General features: G+C 41.3%; 1 protein-coding gene across 1 annotated transcript in view; it reads left to right on the top strand.

The window, feature by feature from the left end:
• Positions 1–19,345, top strand: part of ptpn5 (protein tyrosine phosphatase non-receptor type 5) — an 85,504-nt gene that overhangs the window by 18,720 nt on the left and 47,439 nt on the right. The window contains exon 3 of the mRNA XM_020529841.2: positions 959–1,072. Coding sequence (XP_020385430.1) covers positions 959–1,072 — 114 coding nt within the window. The remainder of the gene's footprint in view (positions 1–958; positions 1,073–19,345) is intronic.

Here is a 19,345-nt window from a genome sequence, read left to right as displayed (position 1 = left end):
TTTCTGATTTCTGAAGAAGGGTCTAGGCCCGAAACGTCAGCCTTCCTGCTCCTCTGATGCTCCTTGGCCTGCTGTGTTCATCCAGCTCTACACCTTGTTATCTCAGATTCTCCAGCATCTGCAGTTCCTACTATCTCTACGCATCTTATGTCGCTGACTTCATCTGTATTTCTCACCATCCAGTTCCTACTTCCTGGCTTAATGTGACCATTTCTTACTTTTTTTTTTCCTACCGTAGATGGATTATCCTTTTGTTTTCTGCCATACTAAGCCAATTTATTACTGAATGTATTAAATGAGTCAATCGCCGTATTGATTGATTTATGTTTTCTAACTTAGCAATTAAATATGAGTAAGTTATTGCTCACAAAATGTTGTACTTCTTTGCTTGTAAGTAAAATGCCATTTCATATTTGGAAACCCACTGTCAGCTTCCAGCATTCTGTGAACAGATACAATACTCCTTAAGGTGAGAGAGTTATATTGGTGCTGCATGTATTTTAAGAATGCTGATGGGAACATATAGAAGGAGCCTCATTCTGGATCAAATTCATGCTGTTCCTGCCCTGGGGTGCTAGTTGAGATACTCTGAAGCTTTCGCAATTCTGCCTGAACCCCAAATTGAGAAGACTGTCACTCACTGTGACATTTTCCCATATTCCCCCTCAAGCAAGTCAGAACTTATCCAAGACAAATTACCAATTTGATACCAACTAGTGTGAGTTTCTGAGAACGTTTTAAAAATGATAGGCTATTTTGTGACTGTGCAGGTGAGATGTGCCTTGTGACGTTCCATTATTTTAAAGGCACGATATAAGTTGTAGGTGATTGAAACTTTATTGTATTCTGTTGTCATTGTTCTGCAAATTTCAATAATTCCTATATGCTTTGATTCTGTACAACACGGTGCCATCAATTATCTCCAATGGACGGTCTGATGTTTCTGTTTATGCTGCAGGTCCTCTGGGTTGTGTATCTATGCCAGGGTTATGGTGCGTTTGCAGCTGGACAGAAAGTCCTTAGTCTCTTGCAATACTTACTGAAGCCTGCAGCTGCTTTCCCAGATACCAAGGTAAGAGAAATGTTACCATGGAGATTAGCAGATGCTGGTCGATGATGGTGCATTGTGTGGCTAAGTCATCAAACAATGGGAAATTTGCAGAAGTAATGAATCACGAGGATGTGAACTTGCCCATTCATTGTGATTGGGTCTGCTGCTGCTTTCATGCAAGAAGTGGATGGGACATTGGTGGATGTAGAGGCTCTCTCACTACCAGGGTTGATATATTTGGCAGTCCTCCCACACATTCATGAGTTATTGGATATCATGATTCATCCCTGGTTAGCACATAGATGAGTGTGCTTAGCCACTTTGTGTGATCAATACCTATGTGCCCCTGTTGTAATGTGAATATGATATTTGCCTTGTGTTTTTGGTATTCAGACTTGTTTGCCCTTGAAGATGACTTGTCATGATGTATCACCTTTGTCCTTGTATTGCCACAATCAATTAAACTTCTTCTTTAGCACTGTAATACTGTCAAGTCATCCTGGATAATGATCTTCTGCTACTTATTGTAGTTACTCAACTCCTGCAGTTGATGGTTGTGGCTGTTCACATTGACTCTGTCCAAAGTGTAACGGATCCCCCTGGAGAACATCTTCAATTTTGTAGACAATGTGTAAGTCACAGGAAATACCTTGGCCAATCTGTTTAGTGTGTAAGATGCAGCCATCTTGGTTTCATGCCTTATACCTCACTTGAAAGTCAAGTAGATGCTGCAATCATGGTAGAACGCTCATTAGCGGTTTACAACAGATCATTTCTAGTGGCTCTTGATCTGTTTCAATGGTCAGTTTCTTGCCAACTAACTACATGTGCTTGTGTAGACCGTGGGGGTTTTTGAACCAAAAACAGTCGTTTTATTCTTGTCCTGCAAAAGACACATGCCTAGGCATTTTTGGCACCCATCCACATCATGAATGATGTCTTTCCTGGAGTCATGGTACACAGTAATCAAGACCTTTTTGAAGAACTCGCTTGAGAGAATTGAAGATATACTGATGGTCATCTTGCCACAAACTAGGGACATCCTTCTTCAGCATAATCTCTGCAGAGATACTTATACCATGAATTGAGACAGGAAATTTAAAAAAAACCTGAGGCACTGTCACAGATCCTCATTATACTTTAGGCTTGGCATTTGTTTTACAGTAAACTCTTTATTATCTGGTACCTAGGGGACCAGGAGTGTGCTGATTATTCCAATATTCTGGATAATCAAGAGGTCCACCTAACTAATGTAAAAACACACGCTAAGTAATTGAAACGTAATGCAGGGAGCATACACAGTACTGTTATACTTTTATTAAACTGTTAGATACAGCATAAATCACTTAAATAAAAATACAACTTTACCTTAAATAAAACTTACCAGCAGATAGCCTTCTCACTCACACCCTCAAAAGACTACTCAGATGTCGCGGCATTTGAAGAGAAATTGACTCAAAATTGAATTAACTATTGATATTTCATGCAGCCATTCAATCAAAGAACTAGTGTATTTACATTGAGATAATTAAATTTTACAAACTATGATAATTGGACAGAATAATACAGTAAACTTCACAGTATTTGAGGTGTATAATTTTTGCTGCTTTATCAAGAGTGCTGGTTGAAACAAAGTTTGCTGTTATATCTTCAATCTTAACTGGATTGGGACAGTGTCCATGGGCAGAATAAATAACTGGACATACCAGCATTTGTACCTTGAAACTTGCTTCAGAAAATTTAGGATTTAATGCTACCAGTGTCAATTTATGTAAATACCTTTTTAAGCGTAAGGTTGAGATGCCTTAATGGTTTAAGTGCTGCAACTCAGGTACGGTAAATAAAACCACATGAAAGAAGGGGAACACTTGGATGAGGATCTAGGTATACTCTATGGTGGCATTTTCCTTTAAAACACGTGTTGAAATGCTACACAAATCTCTGTGATGGTTGACTCTGAATTCTGCAATTTTTACTCCAACTCATTCAGTTCCACTTGAAGCATCTCCTGAATATGCATACTGCACTTCTTCAAAGGATCAATAAATGGATATGCATCATCCTTAAAATTACTTATCATGTTGAATTGACCTGTGTACAGGTATTATTGATCATTAATGGGTTTGATTGCATAACACATTTCAAGAAGCTAAGATGGGTTTGTGTATTGGCAATGCAGTGTGTCGTAAAGTGGAGGTCGATTTCCCTCTGATAACTAAAACCGAAACACCCAAAGAAACTCACCTCACCTCATAATCCGTTAAAAGAAGTGTGAAAAGTGGTATAACCTGTCTCTCACCCCCCAATCTGTTATAAAGGAGTGGTTAAATGAAATGAAGCCTGACAGTCAATCTATAATCAACAAATAACAATTTATTTATCTAACTCTAACAGGGAACAAATTAACAGAACCACTAACTAACCGAACAATTCCCCCCTAAATACTAACTATTCCCGGATAAATAAAATTCTAATGGTATGCTGTTCTAATAGATACAAATCCCACTTATATAAACCAAATTAATTGAAAAATACTTAAAACTTAATCTCTCAAAATTAGAGCCAGGATACATCTTCCAGAATGCTCTGTGCCCTTTCCTCTGATCCTCAGTCCAGAACGCCTTTCTCCATCAAATTCTTGTGTCAGGAATGCCTCTCCCTCTTGAATTCTTGTGTCAGGAGTATTAGCTAAGAGTGCCACTATACCTTTATTTAGATAGTGGTTACTCTGAGAGCTTAGAGAATTCTGCGAGAGCCAATGTTTTTCTCTTCAGGGCTGCTGGTTATTAAATCTAACAGATAACAGTTGCTCTCACGCTGATTTTGAAATGCTCTCTTCTTTTATACCCTCGATGACCTACTAATTTCTTACAATTAGCTCTAGGTTGTCAAAACCATAAGATTTAAATTTAATTGTTTAGTTTTAAGTGCCTGGTTTAAGGTAATTGGCTGATTTTCAAACTGGTTACCTTGCTAACAAAACAAACTACTGCCTGAGTTGTTAATCACACAGTCTTTTGATACAATGTTTCAGTTCCAGGAGCTCTCTGTGCATCTACACATCTGTTTTTTAACCTCCAAGCCTAGGATAAACACATCATCATTTAAAGGCACCATGCAATCTTCTCAACCTATCATTTTACAACCATCAAATTCTAACATCCTGCCTTCCAATCCATGAGTACTTTACCCAACTTTGCAACACCTCCCACCTTAAGAAATAAAAAGAACCAAAAATAAAAAGATGAAAAGATCGCTTCATTCTTTTTCTCTAAACCTTGACACCATTATAACTAGATCCATAGTTCATTAATCTAGACTTACACATTTCATACTAATTCTATATACATATATAACATTAAACACTTCTGTTTGTATCTTGTATATGCACTTTCCTTTTAAACCCACAATAACACGTCTGCAATAACATTTTCACAATCTGCAACATGTACAATCTGTAAATTAAATGCTTGTAACGTAAGACTCCAACAAAATAGTCTACTGTTCTTATCTTTAAATATTTCCAAAAATATTAAAGGCTTGTGATCAGTGCACACAACTGTCTCTGATACATTATTTACAACATCAACATTAAAATGTTGTAAGGCCAATACTAAACTGGGATGGCTCAGTGGTTAGCACTGCTGCCTTACAGCACCAGGGGCCTGTGTTGTCCTCCCTGTGTCTGCATGGGTTTCCTCTGGTGGCTCCGGTTTCCTCCCACAGTCCAAAGGTGTGCAGGTTAGGTGGATTGGCCATGCTAAATTGCCCATAGTGTTCAGCAATGGGTAGATTAGGTGGGGTTATAGGGGGATGGGTCTGGGTGGGGTGCTCTGACAGTTGGTGTGGACTTGTTGGGCCAAAGGGCCGGTTTCCACACTGTAGGGATTCTATGGATCTATGGAGCTCTTTTTCAACAGTTCAAAATTTTCTCTGGTTGATATTGGGTTCCTTTGAAAAATAACTAATTGACCTTTCAATTCCACAATCATTCTCCTGTAACAACACAGCTCCAACTTCCCCTACATCGCTTGCATTGATAGCGACTTTAAAGAGTTTCAACAAATTTGGCATGGCTAAAACTAGTGCTGGGATTAACACTGCTTTTACATTCTCAAATGCCTCCTGGAAATTTCATGTTCTTCTTTAACAAATCCGTCAGTGGGGCCACATTTTTTTTAATCTCCAAGCCTAAAAAAAACACATCATCTTTCAAAAGAATTACCCACTCTTCCCCCTTACAATTTTACAAACATCAAACGTCCTGCCTTCTAATCCATGAATACTCCACCCAACTTCGCAACAAGTGTGATTGTGTCCATGTAAGGAAATACAAACCAAAGTACTGAAGAGCCTCTGTTCTAGCAGCAATTATGGAGAGAGAAATGAAGCTAATATTTAAGGTTCAGTATGACTCTTCTAAGGGAGAGAAGCTGGAAAATTGTGGTTTTTCTGCTGTAGAGAGAGAGAAAAAGAGCAAGTGGAACAGATTGAGTGTGCCCAGAGCAAAAGACAAAGACATAAGACAATGATGGTGATAAAGGAGAGATAGATGTGTCAATGTTAGCAGTGAAAAGGAAAAAATGGGTCTGTTTAGTTGAGAGCAAATCCAACAAAATACAAATAAGATATGGCCAGAGAGGATGGGAGGTGTAAGAAAACTAGATAAAAGAGATCATTCTCTCAATTTATGGAGCTCCATATTGAGTCCTAGATGCTGTAAAATGCCTAAATGAGAAATGAGGCATTGTTCCTCCAACTTGCATTGAGCTTCATTGGAACACTGTAGCAGGCCAAGGATGGAAGTGTTTTCAAGGGAGCAAGATGGTTTACAGAAATGCCAAGCGACTGGAAGTTCAGGGTCACTCCTTTAGACAGAGTGGAGGTGTTTCACAAAGAGTGGTCTCCCAGTCTGTGTTTGGCCTAGCCATTGTAAATGACATCACATTGTGAGCAGCACATACAGTGGTCTAAATAAAAGGAAACGCAAGCACGAAGGTTATTGGGCCCCCATGTTATGATGGAGGTGGGAAGAACAGCAGTCTATTACATGAGCTATTAAGGCCATCCTTAGTGTAACATACCTTCTTGGGCAAGGGTAGCTGAAGGAACAACCACTGGCATACACTGACTAGAAAGTTAAGTCTGACCGCAGTGCTTGTGTTCACAAAGTTGGATTTGCCATCTGGAATACGCTGTTGGATATTCTCCCAGAACTCCACAATTTTATGTAAAAGACTTGTGAAACTTCATCTGCAGTCACCAATATGTCACTATCATCAACAAATATGTCATGATCCAGGACCCAGCGCAAGGAATGCATCAAGGCCCACTAACTGGGGTCTAGGGCTCGAAGCAATCTGTTTATTGGGGTTAGGAGACCAGGACTGCTGAACTTGGGTTGGCAGCCAGCCCATTGTGCTTGAATCAAGGCCCTGCTGTACTTGGGTCGGACCTATGATCTCTGCCCCTGACCTGACCCTTGACTCTAATGAAGATATTAAGGGAACGTTCTCCTCTGACTTGAGTGAAGTTTTCACTGCAATCCTGAATCTTTTCTGTTATGCATTACAGGGAAAACCCTGCCATGCATTCTCCTGAATCTGATTGGTGACATATTGTGGCTTCAGTCTTCCACAGGAACCTCTAATGTGATCTTTGTTGCCAGGTAACATGTAGAAAATGTCAAGAACAATGCCATGATCTCCATTGCACTCATCCTTTTGATCAAGGCACGTGTGGCAGTAAATCCCTGGTAAAAACTGAAAGGGGAAGGGTCACCGGACCTGAAACATTAACTCTGATTTTTTCTTCACAGATGCTGCCAGACCTGCTGAGCTTTCCCAGCAACTTCTGTGTATGTGTGTAAATCGCTAGTGTCTGGATTGTATTCCAAAGACTTGGATGCCCAATAAAATTCTTCAAGATCCTTCAATTGCTTCATGATGTACCTTGAATTTTCTCAAACCAAACTCCTTCATCGACTCACATCTGGTCAATTAGGGCTATATGGAACAAGGTGGGTGGGGAGTGGTACTAGTTAAATGCCGCTTGTAGAAAGCTAGTAGGAATTCAATATGTTGAATGGCCTCCTTCTGTTTTCCCACCATTCTATAATTCTGTGATTAGCAGACAGACACCAAGAGGGTGGCTATAAGCAAATGAGAGAATTTTGGAGTGGTATCAGAGAGAAGAAAATTCTGTTTCATCTCCACGATAAATGGAGACCAATTATTTTTCACCCCTGGCCCCTACTTCTATTCTGTTTCACAAGGAGAAGGTTCTCAGCATCCACCCTGGCAAACCTCCTCAGGATCTCATATTTCAGATTGACTGTTTCTTCTCCAATGAGAGTGACCTTGCTTGGTCACTGTTTCCACATTAGATAACCATGTCATCCCAGAAACGAACCTTCTCTGAATTGATTTCATTCACAAGAATATATCTCCTTAAGTAAGGAGAACAAAACTTTACAAAGTACTCCAGATGCAATGTCACTGAGTCCCCCAAATGTATCAAAACTTCCCTAGTTTTATACTCTATTCCCCTTGCAATATATGTCGAGATTCTATTTTGCTTTCCTAATCATTTGTTGTACCTGAATGTTAATTTTGTGTGATTCGTGTACCGCAACACAACTCCTGAATTGAAACTCTTTACTTCCTATTAGCTAACTGATCCTCTAGCCATGCTAATATTTTACCCCAATCCCACAAAAAACTGAAAAACTGAAAAAAACTGTGGATGCTGTAAATCAGAAACAAAAGCAGAAATTGCTGGAAAAGCTCGGCAGGTCTGGCAGCATCTGTGAAGGAAAAAACAGAGTTAACATTTCGGGTCAAGTGACCCTTCCTCAGACACTTGAACTTCTTTCTTCTTTAGCAATTGTTTATGTATGTTTTCCCCCTTTGGTTTCAACAATTCTTGGGATGCTTTTAATGTTTCTAAAATGAAGACTGATACAAAATATTTGATCAACACTTGTGCCATTTCCTTGCTTCCCATTAGTAATCCCCCAATCTTACCCACTGAGGGACCAATACTCACTTTACTTATGAGAGACAACAAGGTGCAGGGCCGGATGAACACAGCAGGCCAAGCAGCATCATAGGAGCAGAGAGGCTGACGTTTCGGGCCTAGACCCTTCATCAGAAAAGGGGGAGGGGAAGGGGGTTCTGAAATAAATAGGGAGAGAGTGGGAGGCGGATAGAAGAGGGATAGAGAGGATAGGTGGAGAGGAAACAAACAGGTCGAAGAGGCGGGGTTGGAGCCAGTAAAGGTGAGTGTAGGTAGGGAGTTAGGGAGGGGATAGGTCAGTCCAGGGAGGACGGACAGGTCAAGGGGGCGGGATGAGGTTGGTCGGTAGGAGATGGGGGTGCGGCTTGAGGTGGGAGGAGGGGATAGGTGGGAGGAAGAACAGGTTAGGGAGGCAGGGACGAGCTGTTTTGTGTACTTGTAAAAACTCTTATTGTCTATTTTTATGTCTCTAATTATCTTTCTCGCAGTGTCTAGTGCATCCCTTGCTTTTTTCAGGCATTCTTTGCTGGTTTCTAAAACGTGTCTAATCTTCTGACCTACCGCTAATCTCAGATCTTTCAATTTCACCCTTAATTTTCTGATTTACCTTTGAATGGTGCATCTTTCTCATAGTCTTTCTTTTTCTTTGGAAAATATCCTTTCTGAGAGTTTTGCACCTTAAATGTCAGTTACTGCTTATCTACTGCCTTACCTTTTAACCTATTTTTGCAGTCCATGTTAGACAATTTTGCCTTGTTAGTTTGCAGGTGCAACAGGTAATTAAGAAGGCAAGTGGAATATTGTCCTTTATTTCTGGAGAGATGGAGTTTAAAAACAGGGAGGCTATGCTGCAGCCATATAGCGTGCTGGTGAGGCCACACCTGGAGTATTGTGTACAGTTTTGGTCTCCATACTTGAGAAAGGATATACTGGCACTGGAGGGGGTGCAGAGGAAGTTCACAAGATTGTTTCTGGAGTTGAGAGTGTTGGCTTATGAGGAGAGATTGAGTAGACTGGGACTATACTCATTGGAATTTAGAAGAATGAAGGGGGGATCATATAGAAACATATAAAATTATGAAGGGAATAGACAAGGTAGAAGTAGGGAGGTTGTTCCCACTGGTGGATAAATCTAGAACTAGGGGGCATTGCCTCAAAATAAAAGGAGATCAGATTTAAGACTGAGTTGAGGAGGAACTTTTTCTCCCAAAGGGTTATGAATGTATGGAACTCCCTGCCCAGTGAAGCAGTTGATGCTACCTCGTTGAATGTTTTTAAGGCAAAGCTAGCTGGACTTTTGAACAGTAAAGGAATTAAGGGTTATGCTGAGCAGGCGAGTCAATGGAGCTGAGTCCGCGGAAAGATCAGCCACGATCCTATTGAATGGCGGAGCAGGCTCAATGGACCAGATGGCCTACTCCTACTCCTATTTCTTATGTTCTTATGCCTTCACGCTCTTGTAATTGCTTTTATTTAAGCCAATATCCGAAGTTTGCCAGAGCTTAGATGATTTCCTCGAAAGCAGTTGCCTAGGACTTCTCAATATTTTAGGACAACGTTAATAACTCAGTTCTGAGGAAGGGTCACCAGACCCAAATGTTAACTCTGTTTTCTCCTTCACAGATGCTGCCAGACCTGCTGAGCTTTACCAGCAACTTTGTTTTTGTTCCTGACTTACAGCATCCGCAGTTCTTTTGGTTTATAATATATTTAAAGATTTTCTTATAAAGGCATGACTGTGCTAATTATTTTAGCAGTGGTTTTCAGTCAATGCTTCCTAGCTCAGCACAAACGATGAAAATGATGCAACACTGAGCAACACAACACCTGAATGAAAGTATGTTTGTTTGTTCCCAGATAGATGGCTGAACAAATTTTTGAAAAAAGATTTTGAGTGGAATTTGTTGTGAGTTTAGTTCAGCATAATTTCAACCTCCAATGTTAATAGTCATGATGTGAGGTGCCTGACGAAGAAGCAGTGCTCAAAAAGCTTGTGATTTCAAATAAGCCTGTTGGATTATAACCTGGTTTCGTGTGACTTTTGACAATGCTAATTGTAACAGTGTGGCAAATGTGGGATCTCAGTACAGTCCAGCTGCAAATACATAGAGTAGCTGCAAGGCAAAGTGTTTAACTATTTCTTAATTGCTTTTGCAATTTTCTAAGAGCATTGGCTCTCTGGGAGTGATCACAATCCAGTAGCTAAATCAGGGCTTTATATAAAATTGCAAACCACAAGCGTGAGGTTTTGGCCTTTTTTTTTAAACGGCAGGACAAGTTAATAGAGTGGTTTAAGAAGGCAAATAGGATGCTTGCCTTTATCAGTCATGGCATAGATTATAAGAGCAGAGACGTTATGTTGGAGCTGCACAGAGCGTTGGTTAGGCCACAGCTGGAGTATTGTGTGCAGTTCTATTCACTGTCCTATGGGAAGGATGTGATTGCACTGGAGGGGATGCAGAGGAGATTCACCAGGACGTTGCCTGGGATGGACCATTTTACCTATGTGGAGAGGCTGGATAGGCTTGTGTTGTAGTCTTTATAGCAGAGAGGGTTACGGGTGACCTGATTGAGTTGCATAAGGTTGTGAGGGGCATGGACAGGGTAAAAAGGAAGCAGCAATTTTCCTTAGATTGAAGGGTCAATAACAAGGGGCCATAATTTGAAGGTGAAGGGCAGAAGTTTTGGAGGGGATTTGAGGAAAGGTCTTTTTCACCCAGAGGGTGGTGAGAATCTGGAATACTCTGTCTGGGAGTGTACTGAGACAGGAAACTCACAATTATTAAAAGGTATTTGGTGAACACTGGAGATGTCATAACTTTCAAGGCTATGGGCCTAGAGTAGGAAAGAGGGAAGAGTGTCGATAGGTGATGGTTTTATTTTATTGGTGCAGACATGTTGAGCCATTGGGTCTCTTCTGTACTCTGTCACTCTATGAATATGGTCAAGAAGGCACAACAACGCCTCTTCTTCCTCAGGCGCTCAGGAAATTTGGCATGTCCATAAGGTTCCTCACCAACTTCCACAGATGCACCATAGAAAGCATACTGTCTGGGTGTATAACGGCCTGGTACGGCAACTGCTCTGCCCAGGACCATAAGAAACTACAGAAGGTGGTGTGCACATCACGGAAGCCAACCTCCCATCCATGGACTCCATTTACACTCTTCGTTGCCATGGAAAGGCGGCCACCATCATCAATGACCCCTCCCACCCCAGTAATAACCTCCTGCAACCTCTTCCGTCAGGCAGAAGATACAGAAGCCTGAACACATGCACCAACAGGTTCAAGAACAGCTTCTTCCCTGCTGTTATTAGACTGCTGAATGGACTGTCTAACTTCAAATAACGTTGATCTTGGTTCGAGTACCTCCTGTGCAGTGTAACCTGTATGCCTCACTCTGTCTAAGCACTCTGTGATCCTTATGTCCTTGTTTGCTATGATCTGCCTATCCTGCTCGCAAACAAAGCTTTTCACTGTACTTAGGTACATGTGACTACAGTAAATCAAATCAAATCAAGTCAGCAATATATTCAGTATCAATCTTGAGAATTTGGAGCAATTGTAACTTTCTGTGCAAATGTAAAACTTGTGAAATCAGTTCAACAGCACATTATATATCTTTTCTGATGTACACTTCCATTGAAGACAATACAAGTTAATATCATCACAATTGTATGTCAGTATTTATCACAGCCTATGTTCCTATGCAGCTGTATTTTCTAACTGAAGAGTACACCATGTTTCTTTGTAAATTTTCTCATTAAAATGGTTCCAAAGATTTGTAGCAGTGAAGAATCTTAAAATATAACTTTAAAAGACTTTAAAACTGAGGATTGTCAATAGAGCATTTATATTCGTTTGCTTGTGAGGTGTGGGTTTGCTTGCTCGGCCAGTATTTATTGCCCATGCCTAATTGGCTGGAGAAGGTGGTTATGAACTGCCGTTTTTAACTGTTGCTTGGAATGTAGGGACACCCAGATTGTTGTTAGGAAGGTAGTTCCAGGACTTTTTTCCCAACGACAGTAAAATGAGGATGGTCAATGGCTTGGAGGGGAACATTCTGCTGGTGGTGTTCCAATACATGTGCTGTCCTTGTCCTTCCAGATGGTGGAGGTTATGGGTCAGGAAGGTGCTGTCAGAGGAGCTTTGGTAAATTTATGTGTATTCTTCCTCATTCATTCATCCTTCCTTAGTTTTTTTTCCCCCATAGAATCCCTACAGTGTGGAAACAGGCCCTTTGGCCCAACAAGTGCACACCAATGCTAGAAGCATCCCACTCTGACCCATCCCCATTTAACCCACCTAATCTATACATCCCTGAACACTACGGGCAATTTAGCATGGCCAATCCACCTAGCCTGCACATCTTTGGACTGTGGGAGGAAACCAGAGCATCCAGACAAAACCCACGCAGACATAGGGAGAATGTGCAAACTCCACACAGACAGTTGCCCGCGGGTGGGATCGAACCTAGGTCCCTGGTGCTGTGAGGCAGCAGTGCTAACCACTGAGCCACCGTGCCATCCATTTTATTGGAAACTCAGAAACACACTTGTCACTTGGTTCAGTAACTTTTTGTTCAGTTTCTTTTGTCAGTTTTATGATTCCAGCTGACGTTATTACTGGACAAGAGACATCCTAGACTGAAATCTGGTTTGATGAACCACGGTTTTTTTTAATTTAACATGGTCTATCACTGAAACACAAGCACACAAGGCCGCAGATCTAGTTTTAATAATGAAACAGAAGTTGACTATAGAATAGAAAATAAAGTACCAAGCTATTTACATATAATACAGCTTGAAAGATTTTAAAACACATCATTAAATAAAATTGCATATATCCCAACACTATCACTTTACAGTAGTCGAATATCAGAGAGTTCCCTTTTCTATTACATCCATAGGTCTAACAACTTTCTATGAATGCCCAGTCATAACAGCCTGATAACCTTTGCTTGATTAGTCACACGACTGAGCTTAAACTTTCTTAGCTTCAAATAACTCACTTGGCGTTTCAACCAGACTCTCTTGGGATGGGATGTTCAAACTATAACTCTTACACCTGGCTGTTCTGAACTGACTCCTTTCTCCAGGAGAAACATCCAACCTCAACGAGGTATTCTGTAAACTGAAACTAAAAATTTTCCAATCTATTCATCTTGCCCTGAGCAAAATCAATTCTTGATTCTTTTAAATATAAATGCTTTTCAATGTTTACTGTCTTTGATTGTAAACCACTCCCACTGCAAACAAATTCCCAGTATCATTCTAGGCACTGCCGTCTCTTTCTCTCTCTTGCTGGTTTAAAATCATAACTGATGAGTTAATTGTGAAAGCCCCTTCTATACATAAACCGATACCCCATGTCACGAGTTCAAAATCTAGACCCTAAAATAAATCACATCAATAAAAATAAATCACACACCCTATATCACATCAGGCACAAATCTTCTAATTTATTGGCAACAATCAACCCTCATGGATATTTTGAAATAGTACCAAACAAAAAACCAAAAGAACTGTAGATCCTGGAAATCAGAAACTCGGTTAATCTCAGAAATTGTTTACTGTCCACCCCCTCCCCACACCCCATCTTTTGCATAAATACCAACCTTTTCCTAGCTACCATCAGTTCTGAAGAAGGATCACTGGACTCGAAAAGTTAACTCTGCTTCTCTCCACAGATGCTGCCAGACCTGTTGAGTTTTTCCAGCAATTTCTGTTTTTGATTTTGGAACAGTAATTGTCACAGCTTTAAGTCTGTTTTTAGATCCTGTAGTTTTCTGTATTCGTTATTCTACAATTTCATTAAGAAGACTTCCTCTCTCATTCATCTGCCTTTGTTTCATCTCCTCACTATTCACAACATAATTAATGTCGCACTCTGGTATCATAACTCTATTAACAGGTTTAAAAATAGTCACAAAGATTTTAAAATTTCCATTCTCTTTTAAACATTTTGAATTACATATTAGTTAATCTGATCTGTTTCAAATTCATGACCACTAATTTCTCAGGTAGAGTTTTCATCTTAGCTACTAATTCAAATCTCCATTTCTAAAATGTACCTAACATTTGATGCTGATCAACTATGGTCTTCTCTTCGCCTACATTGGATGATTGCTGAGTGATTCCACCATCTTCTGCTTTTGTTCGAATTTGCTATTGTCTCCTTCATTTATTGCTCAAAAGTATTTTTCATTATCCATTCATGAGATGAGGGTGTTGTTAGCTAAGCCAGCATTTATTGCCCATCCCTAATTGCTCAGAGGGCAGTTAAGTGTCAACCACATTGCTCTGGGTTTGGAGTCACACGTAGGCCAGACCAGGTAAGGATAGCAGTATCCTTCCCTAAAGGGCATTAGTGAGACAAATGGGTTTTTCTAACAATCAACAATGGTCATTGTTAGATTCTTAATTCTAGATCTTTATTGAGTTCAAATCCCACCATCTGCCATGGCAGGATTCAAAACCAGGTTCCCAGAACATTATCTGGGTCTCTGCATTTACAGGCCAGCAGTAATACCACTGGGCCATTGTCTAGCGTCAAAAGAAATAGCACAATCTTGCTGCAGTATAATAGCTATCTTCATGTCTTTTAATATGTAACATTAATGACTTATGGCTAATTTTGATTTTGTTAGACTATAATTGTGCTCGTGAGAAAGTATAACACAATGAACAACTCTTTTGCAAAAGCTTTTGACATGTTGTTGAAATGTGGCACTGTTTTTCATTACTACTGACAATGGATTAACAGCTTTGTGACTCTCAACATACTGTGGTTTTCAGGTGAGTTTTAAAAAAAAGTTTTTTTTTTAAGGTTGCTAACCCCTGTCCTAGAAGGTTTAAATATAAAAATAAAATATTTGTGTTAAATCCAGTAAAACCTTTTAACGGATTAAATCTTTCTATTGTGAATATAACCCCTAACAGACCACGTTAATTTGTGAATAGAAAACTTGTTACAGAGCTGTAGTAAAACAGATGTAAACAGATTGTTTATTACAGTTGGAGCTGACTCTAAGCCAGACTGGTATTGAAGCATCGAGAAAGGTGGGAAAATTAGCTACAATGAAAGAAAAAGCTGCAGGTCTTGTTTGTGGCAATAGAAGTAGCTACCTGTTCTGCTTAAGTGACATGCAGTTGGCTGAATCTGATCACGCAATGAATGACAGAATCACAGAATTGTTACAGCACAAAGGCTATTCAAAAGTTACTTAGTGCTATTCTCCTTTTGTCCCATCACTGTTTACGCTATTTCTAGCCAAATAATCATCCCATTTCTGTCTTGCATGCATCAAAATGTTGTGGCTTGGGACCTATCCAGTTACAGAACAGAGGCAGCTGATGAGGTACCAGTGATACCAGTAACTGACTGGCACCATTGCTCCATATTTAAAAGCTACCAGTCCTTTGTGGACTTCTGTCTTATTCAAAATGGTTGCCACACTTACAGTGGCTCCTCCTTCGGGCTACTTGCTGCAATGTTCACAGATGGAAGATACTCGGTGTTTAGCAATGTCTTCCTGCAGGTTCTGTTTCTCATGCTGCAAGGGCCAGATAGGTGGTCCTCTGGCCAAAGATGGGGAGAAGTGACTGTCTTTCTTGTTGGAGGGAGATTGCAGTGGAAGTCCGCACTCCCTGAACACTGGTCTAGTGCTGTAATTGGGTCACTGGCCCCTTTTGATCCACCAGGTTGCAATACTTTTTCTTTGAGGCTTACATGTGGCATTGGAAAATGGTGTGCAAGGTGGAGAGTGAACGACAACCAGTTGATACAAGGTCGGGTCAGTTAGCAGCAGATCCTAACTCTCAGAGAAAAGTCTCATAAAGTCTGTTGCACATGTATTGAGGAAGCATCCATGAGACCCCCATCATAGACCAAAGGGGTGACAATAACTTAAGTGTTGTGCTAGTCTGTATGGGGAAACTAACAGTGTTCCTCTTTCAGCTGCCAGCAAAACTGAGGCAAAGCTATAATGAGTGCATTGAGACCTGCAGAGGCTTCCCAGACCTGCATAGCCTTCCTTTACCATGTGCTTTTGGAAGTGGCTAAGTTCCAAGGCAGCCTAGTGATTGCTGGTGGCAAAACAGGAGGGTCCTTACAAAGGATACTTGAGCTGTCATTTTAAGTCACAATTGCTTTTACGTCTACACAGAGCTCCAAATCAGCATAGATGAGGAGCTCTCAACTCTTGAGTGTTCGTGGTCCTCATAAGCATGTCACGGTAATCACAAAGGATGTGCAATTTGTGCTGGAGATCTGAGTCCATTGATCCAGCTCAGAGACCCAGGCAGAGCTCCAGGCTGATGAAATACATCTTGCATCATTGACGACAAAGTGCCAGATGGATGTGACATTAGTCACAAACTTGTTATCCGTTGATGGAATGAGAACCCTCACTGTTGATGAAGGCCAGTGATTTGTCAGTGAGAGCCTTGATGAACTGACATGCATTGTCAATGATGCCTTGAACTTGGGTAAATCCAACAATGGCTGTGAAGGTGGCTCTTGACTGTCTGTCTGATTCAATTTTAGAGTGTTTATAGTCCTCAGTACTCTTGCACATGGTGTCGGTCACCTTTTTGATCAATTATGACAGCCACGTGTCACCAGAGGATCCCTTATAAAGAGCCTGAGACAGAGAATTTGAGAACCATAGTGATTTCCAGAAGTTTTTATGTTAGATATCCACCAAACCGTGAGAGGTGTGGAAAGTATTGGTCAGAGCTGACAGGAACTATGTGCACAGCAGACACTAACTAGAGAGTTTCACCAAGGTCATAGTGCTGTTATGTGCACACAGGGCTCCCTCCATTCCTCCTCCAGCTGCAGTAAACCGCTCGGTGTCTGTCAAAGACATAGGGAGATCTGTGTGCCATCGCCTGGGCTGTGAGCTTGATGAAGCAGCGACAAAGTGAAGGGTGTGGGAGTGGGTTAGGAACCTCGAGTCTCTGCTGGAGGTTCACCTTTTCACATGTGAGCAGGGAAGTGAGGGGGAGGGGGTGAGTGGGTGGCAAAGCAGGTATCTCCTGAATTATGCTCTGAATATGGATAGCAGCTCTGCAGCTTCCTCTGTCAGTGATCCTGGAGTCTCCAACAGTCCCAGTGACAATGGGAAACCTATACACAAGACCCGCAACAATCAGGGCCCTTTGTAGCTCAGGCATCTAGAGGAGGGCCAGCATCCTCATTTGAGTCAACAGTACAGCACCATAAACCTGCCCCCACCTCTGCTGTAAATGCAAGTGTAACATTGTAAGAGTTCACATCATCAAGTTAAGGAGAGCACCTAGAGGTACTTGAGGTTCATGGATGTTTAAATTTGTCGTACCACTTAAAGAAAATTTTAGAGGCACTTTTGTTAGTCATCCTTTCCACTGCTTTATTACGCCTCATGCCTTATCTTGAACCTTGCTCCCTTTTAATGGGCTGCTAATTTTAGAGTGTGTCTGCTCAGTGACTCAGCTTTGATACTGCATACTGTGAACTTCAACACAAGGTGATGGAATGCCAAATGCAGGGGGTGGTAGCAGCCTTATCCATATGCTGCTAATCAGATGAGGCGTAGCTTTTCAGTGATGGCGTCAATATTCACGCCCTTTTCCTCTTCATGCTGGAAGGTACAGCAGGTTCTCATGAGATGCTGGGGTTTCTTAAGTTTCCATTGGATTAATCTAGGCACCTGAACCTGACTTTCAGTGGCCAAGTGCCATGTTTGACGGTGGTGCGGGAGAGGTGTTATGATTTCCCCTCTGCTATGTAACTTTGGTCTCGAGATGCATGACTGATCATGCCTTCAGGCGGTGTCTTTGTCCCTAAGATATTCTCCCTGAAGCCATACAGGGAGCCAGAAGAGCTCTGCAACCTGGAGTCACCTGAGTACATATGCTGCATGGAATCCTGGGAAGAGTGTACACCCCTGAGGGATCCACTCCATTAGTCACAAACTTGTTATCCATTGATGGAATGAGAGCCCTATCTGTTGATGAAGGCCACTGATGTGTCAGTGAGAACCTTGATGAACTCACATGCATTGTCAATGATGCCTTGAACTTGGGGAAATCCAACAATGGCTGTGAAGGTGGCTCTTGACTGTCTGTCTGAGTCAATTTTAGAGTGTTTATAGTCCTCATTACTCTTGCACATGGTGTTGGTCACTTTTTTGATCAGTTATGACAGCCAGGTGTCACCAGAGGATCCCTTGTAAAGAGCCTGAGACAGAGAATTTGAGAACCATAGTGATTTCCAGAAGTTTTGATGTTAGATATCCACCAAACCCCAGTGAAGGCCTTCTGTATGCCCCAGGTCTCTCCAATCTTAATACTCGGTACAACTGTGCACTAAGAGGGGTGACACCTGAATGAGAACACCATAGAATACAGCACATTATCCAACATGGCGCCAGCTGCTGAAGCATGGCACAGATTAGTGGTAGTCTTCCTGGAGAAATTCCTTCTCCATTGCTGATCGGACATCTGCAGAGTCATGTATGGGAACTCCCACCTGAAGATAGGCCCCAAGGGTTTACTGGACATATGGGAGGCTGTCGGAGCATTCCTCTGAAATAGCTCCACTTTGCTGTTGCTTTTGTTGACCCTCTCATTTTTATTGTGGCTCCACTGGTGCCTGAATATCCCTCACTCTGTGCTTCTCCTCTTCTTCTGTTAGGATGCAATGATCAGGAATGTTGGCTGGATCAATAATAGGTCAGGTAGGCTTTCTCCTTCTGTGTGTACTTTTCAACACATGACGCTGAACAGTTTTCCCTGACAAGTCCCATAGGAGCAAGTGCCGTTGTCACACCACATTATTTAAAGTGCATACCCTCTGTTGCTCTTGCCATCTGCATACCAGCTGTTGCTGCTGCCACTTTTATTTCCTTTCTCCCATGATCTGGTAATGGTTTGTTCTCCACCCTCTCTTGCATTGCATGTTGCCTCTCTAACAGAGACACCATTGAAAATTCACCACCTTGTTACCTCCTTTAAGCAGAAGCACCTCTCTGCACATTCTAACTGCACCATAAAGTTCAAGATAAGTAACATCTTAAGTACCTCATTCATGACATTCCCCCCTCACTATGATAAGTCCGTCTTCCAAAGATTCGCACATAATGTCGCAACAATAGACTTCCAGGCTGATGCATCCTAACCATAGTTTCATGAACTCCAGCCTCATTGTGAGCAATGCAGTAAAGTTCCAGCAAATCTGTCAGAGGGGAAAGGGAACTTGAACATTTGATTTTTTGTTAAGGGAAGCCAGAG

The sequence above is a fragment of the Rhincodon typus genome, chromosome 17 (assembly GCF_021869965.1).
Source record: "Rhincodon typus isolate 14 chromosome 17, sRhiTyp1.1, whole genome shotgun sequence".
In the NCBI taxonomy this organism is placed as follows: domain Eukaryota; kingdom Metazoa; phylum Chordata; class Chondrichthyes; order Orectolobiformes; family Rhincodontidae; genus Rhincodon; species Rhincodon typus.
The sequence above is the reverse complement of the archived record's forward strand: the minus strand, read 5'-3'. Positions and strand labels throughout refer to the sequence as shown.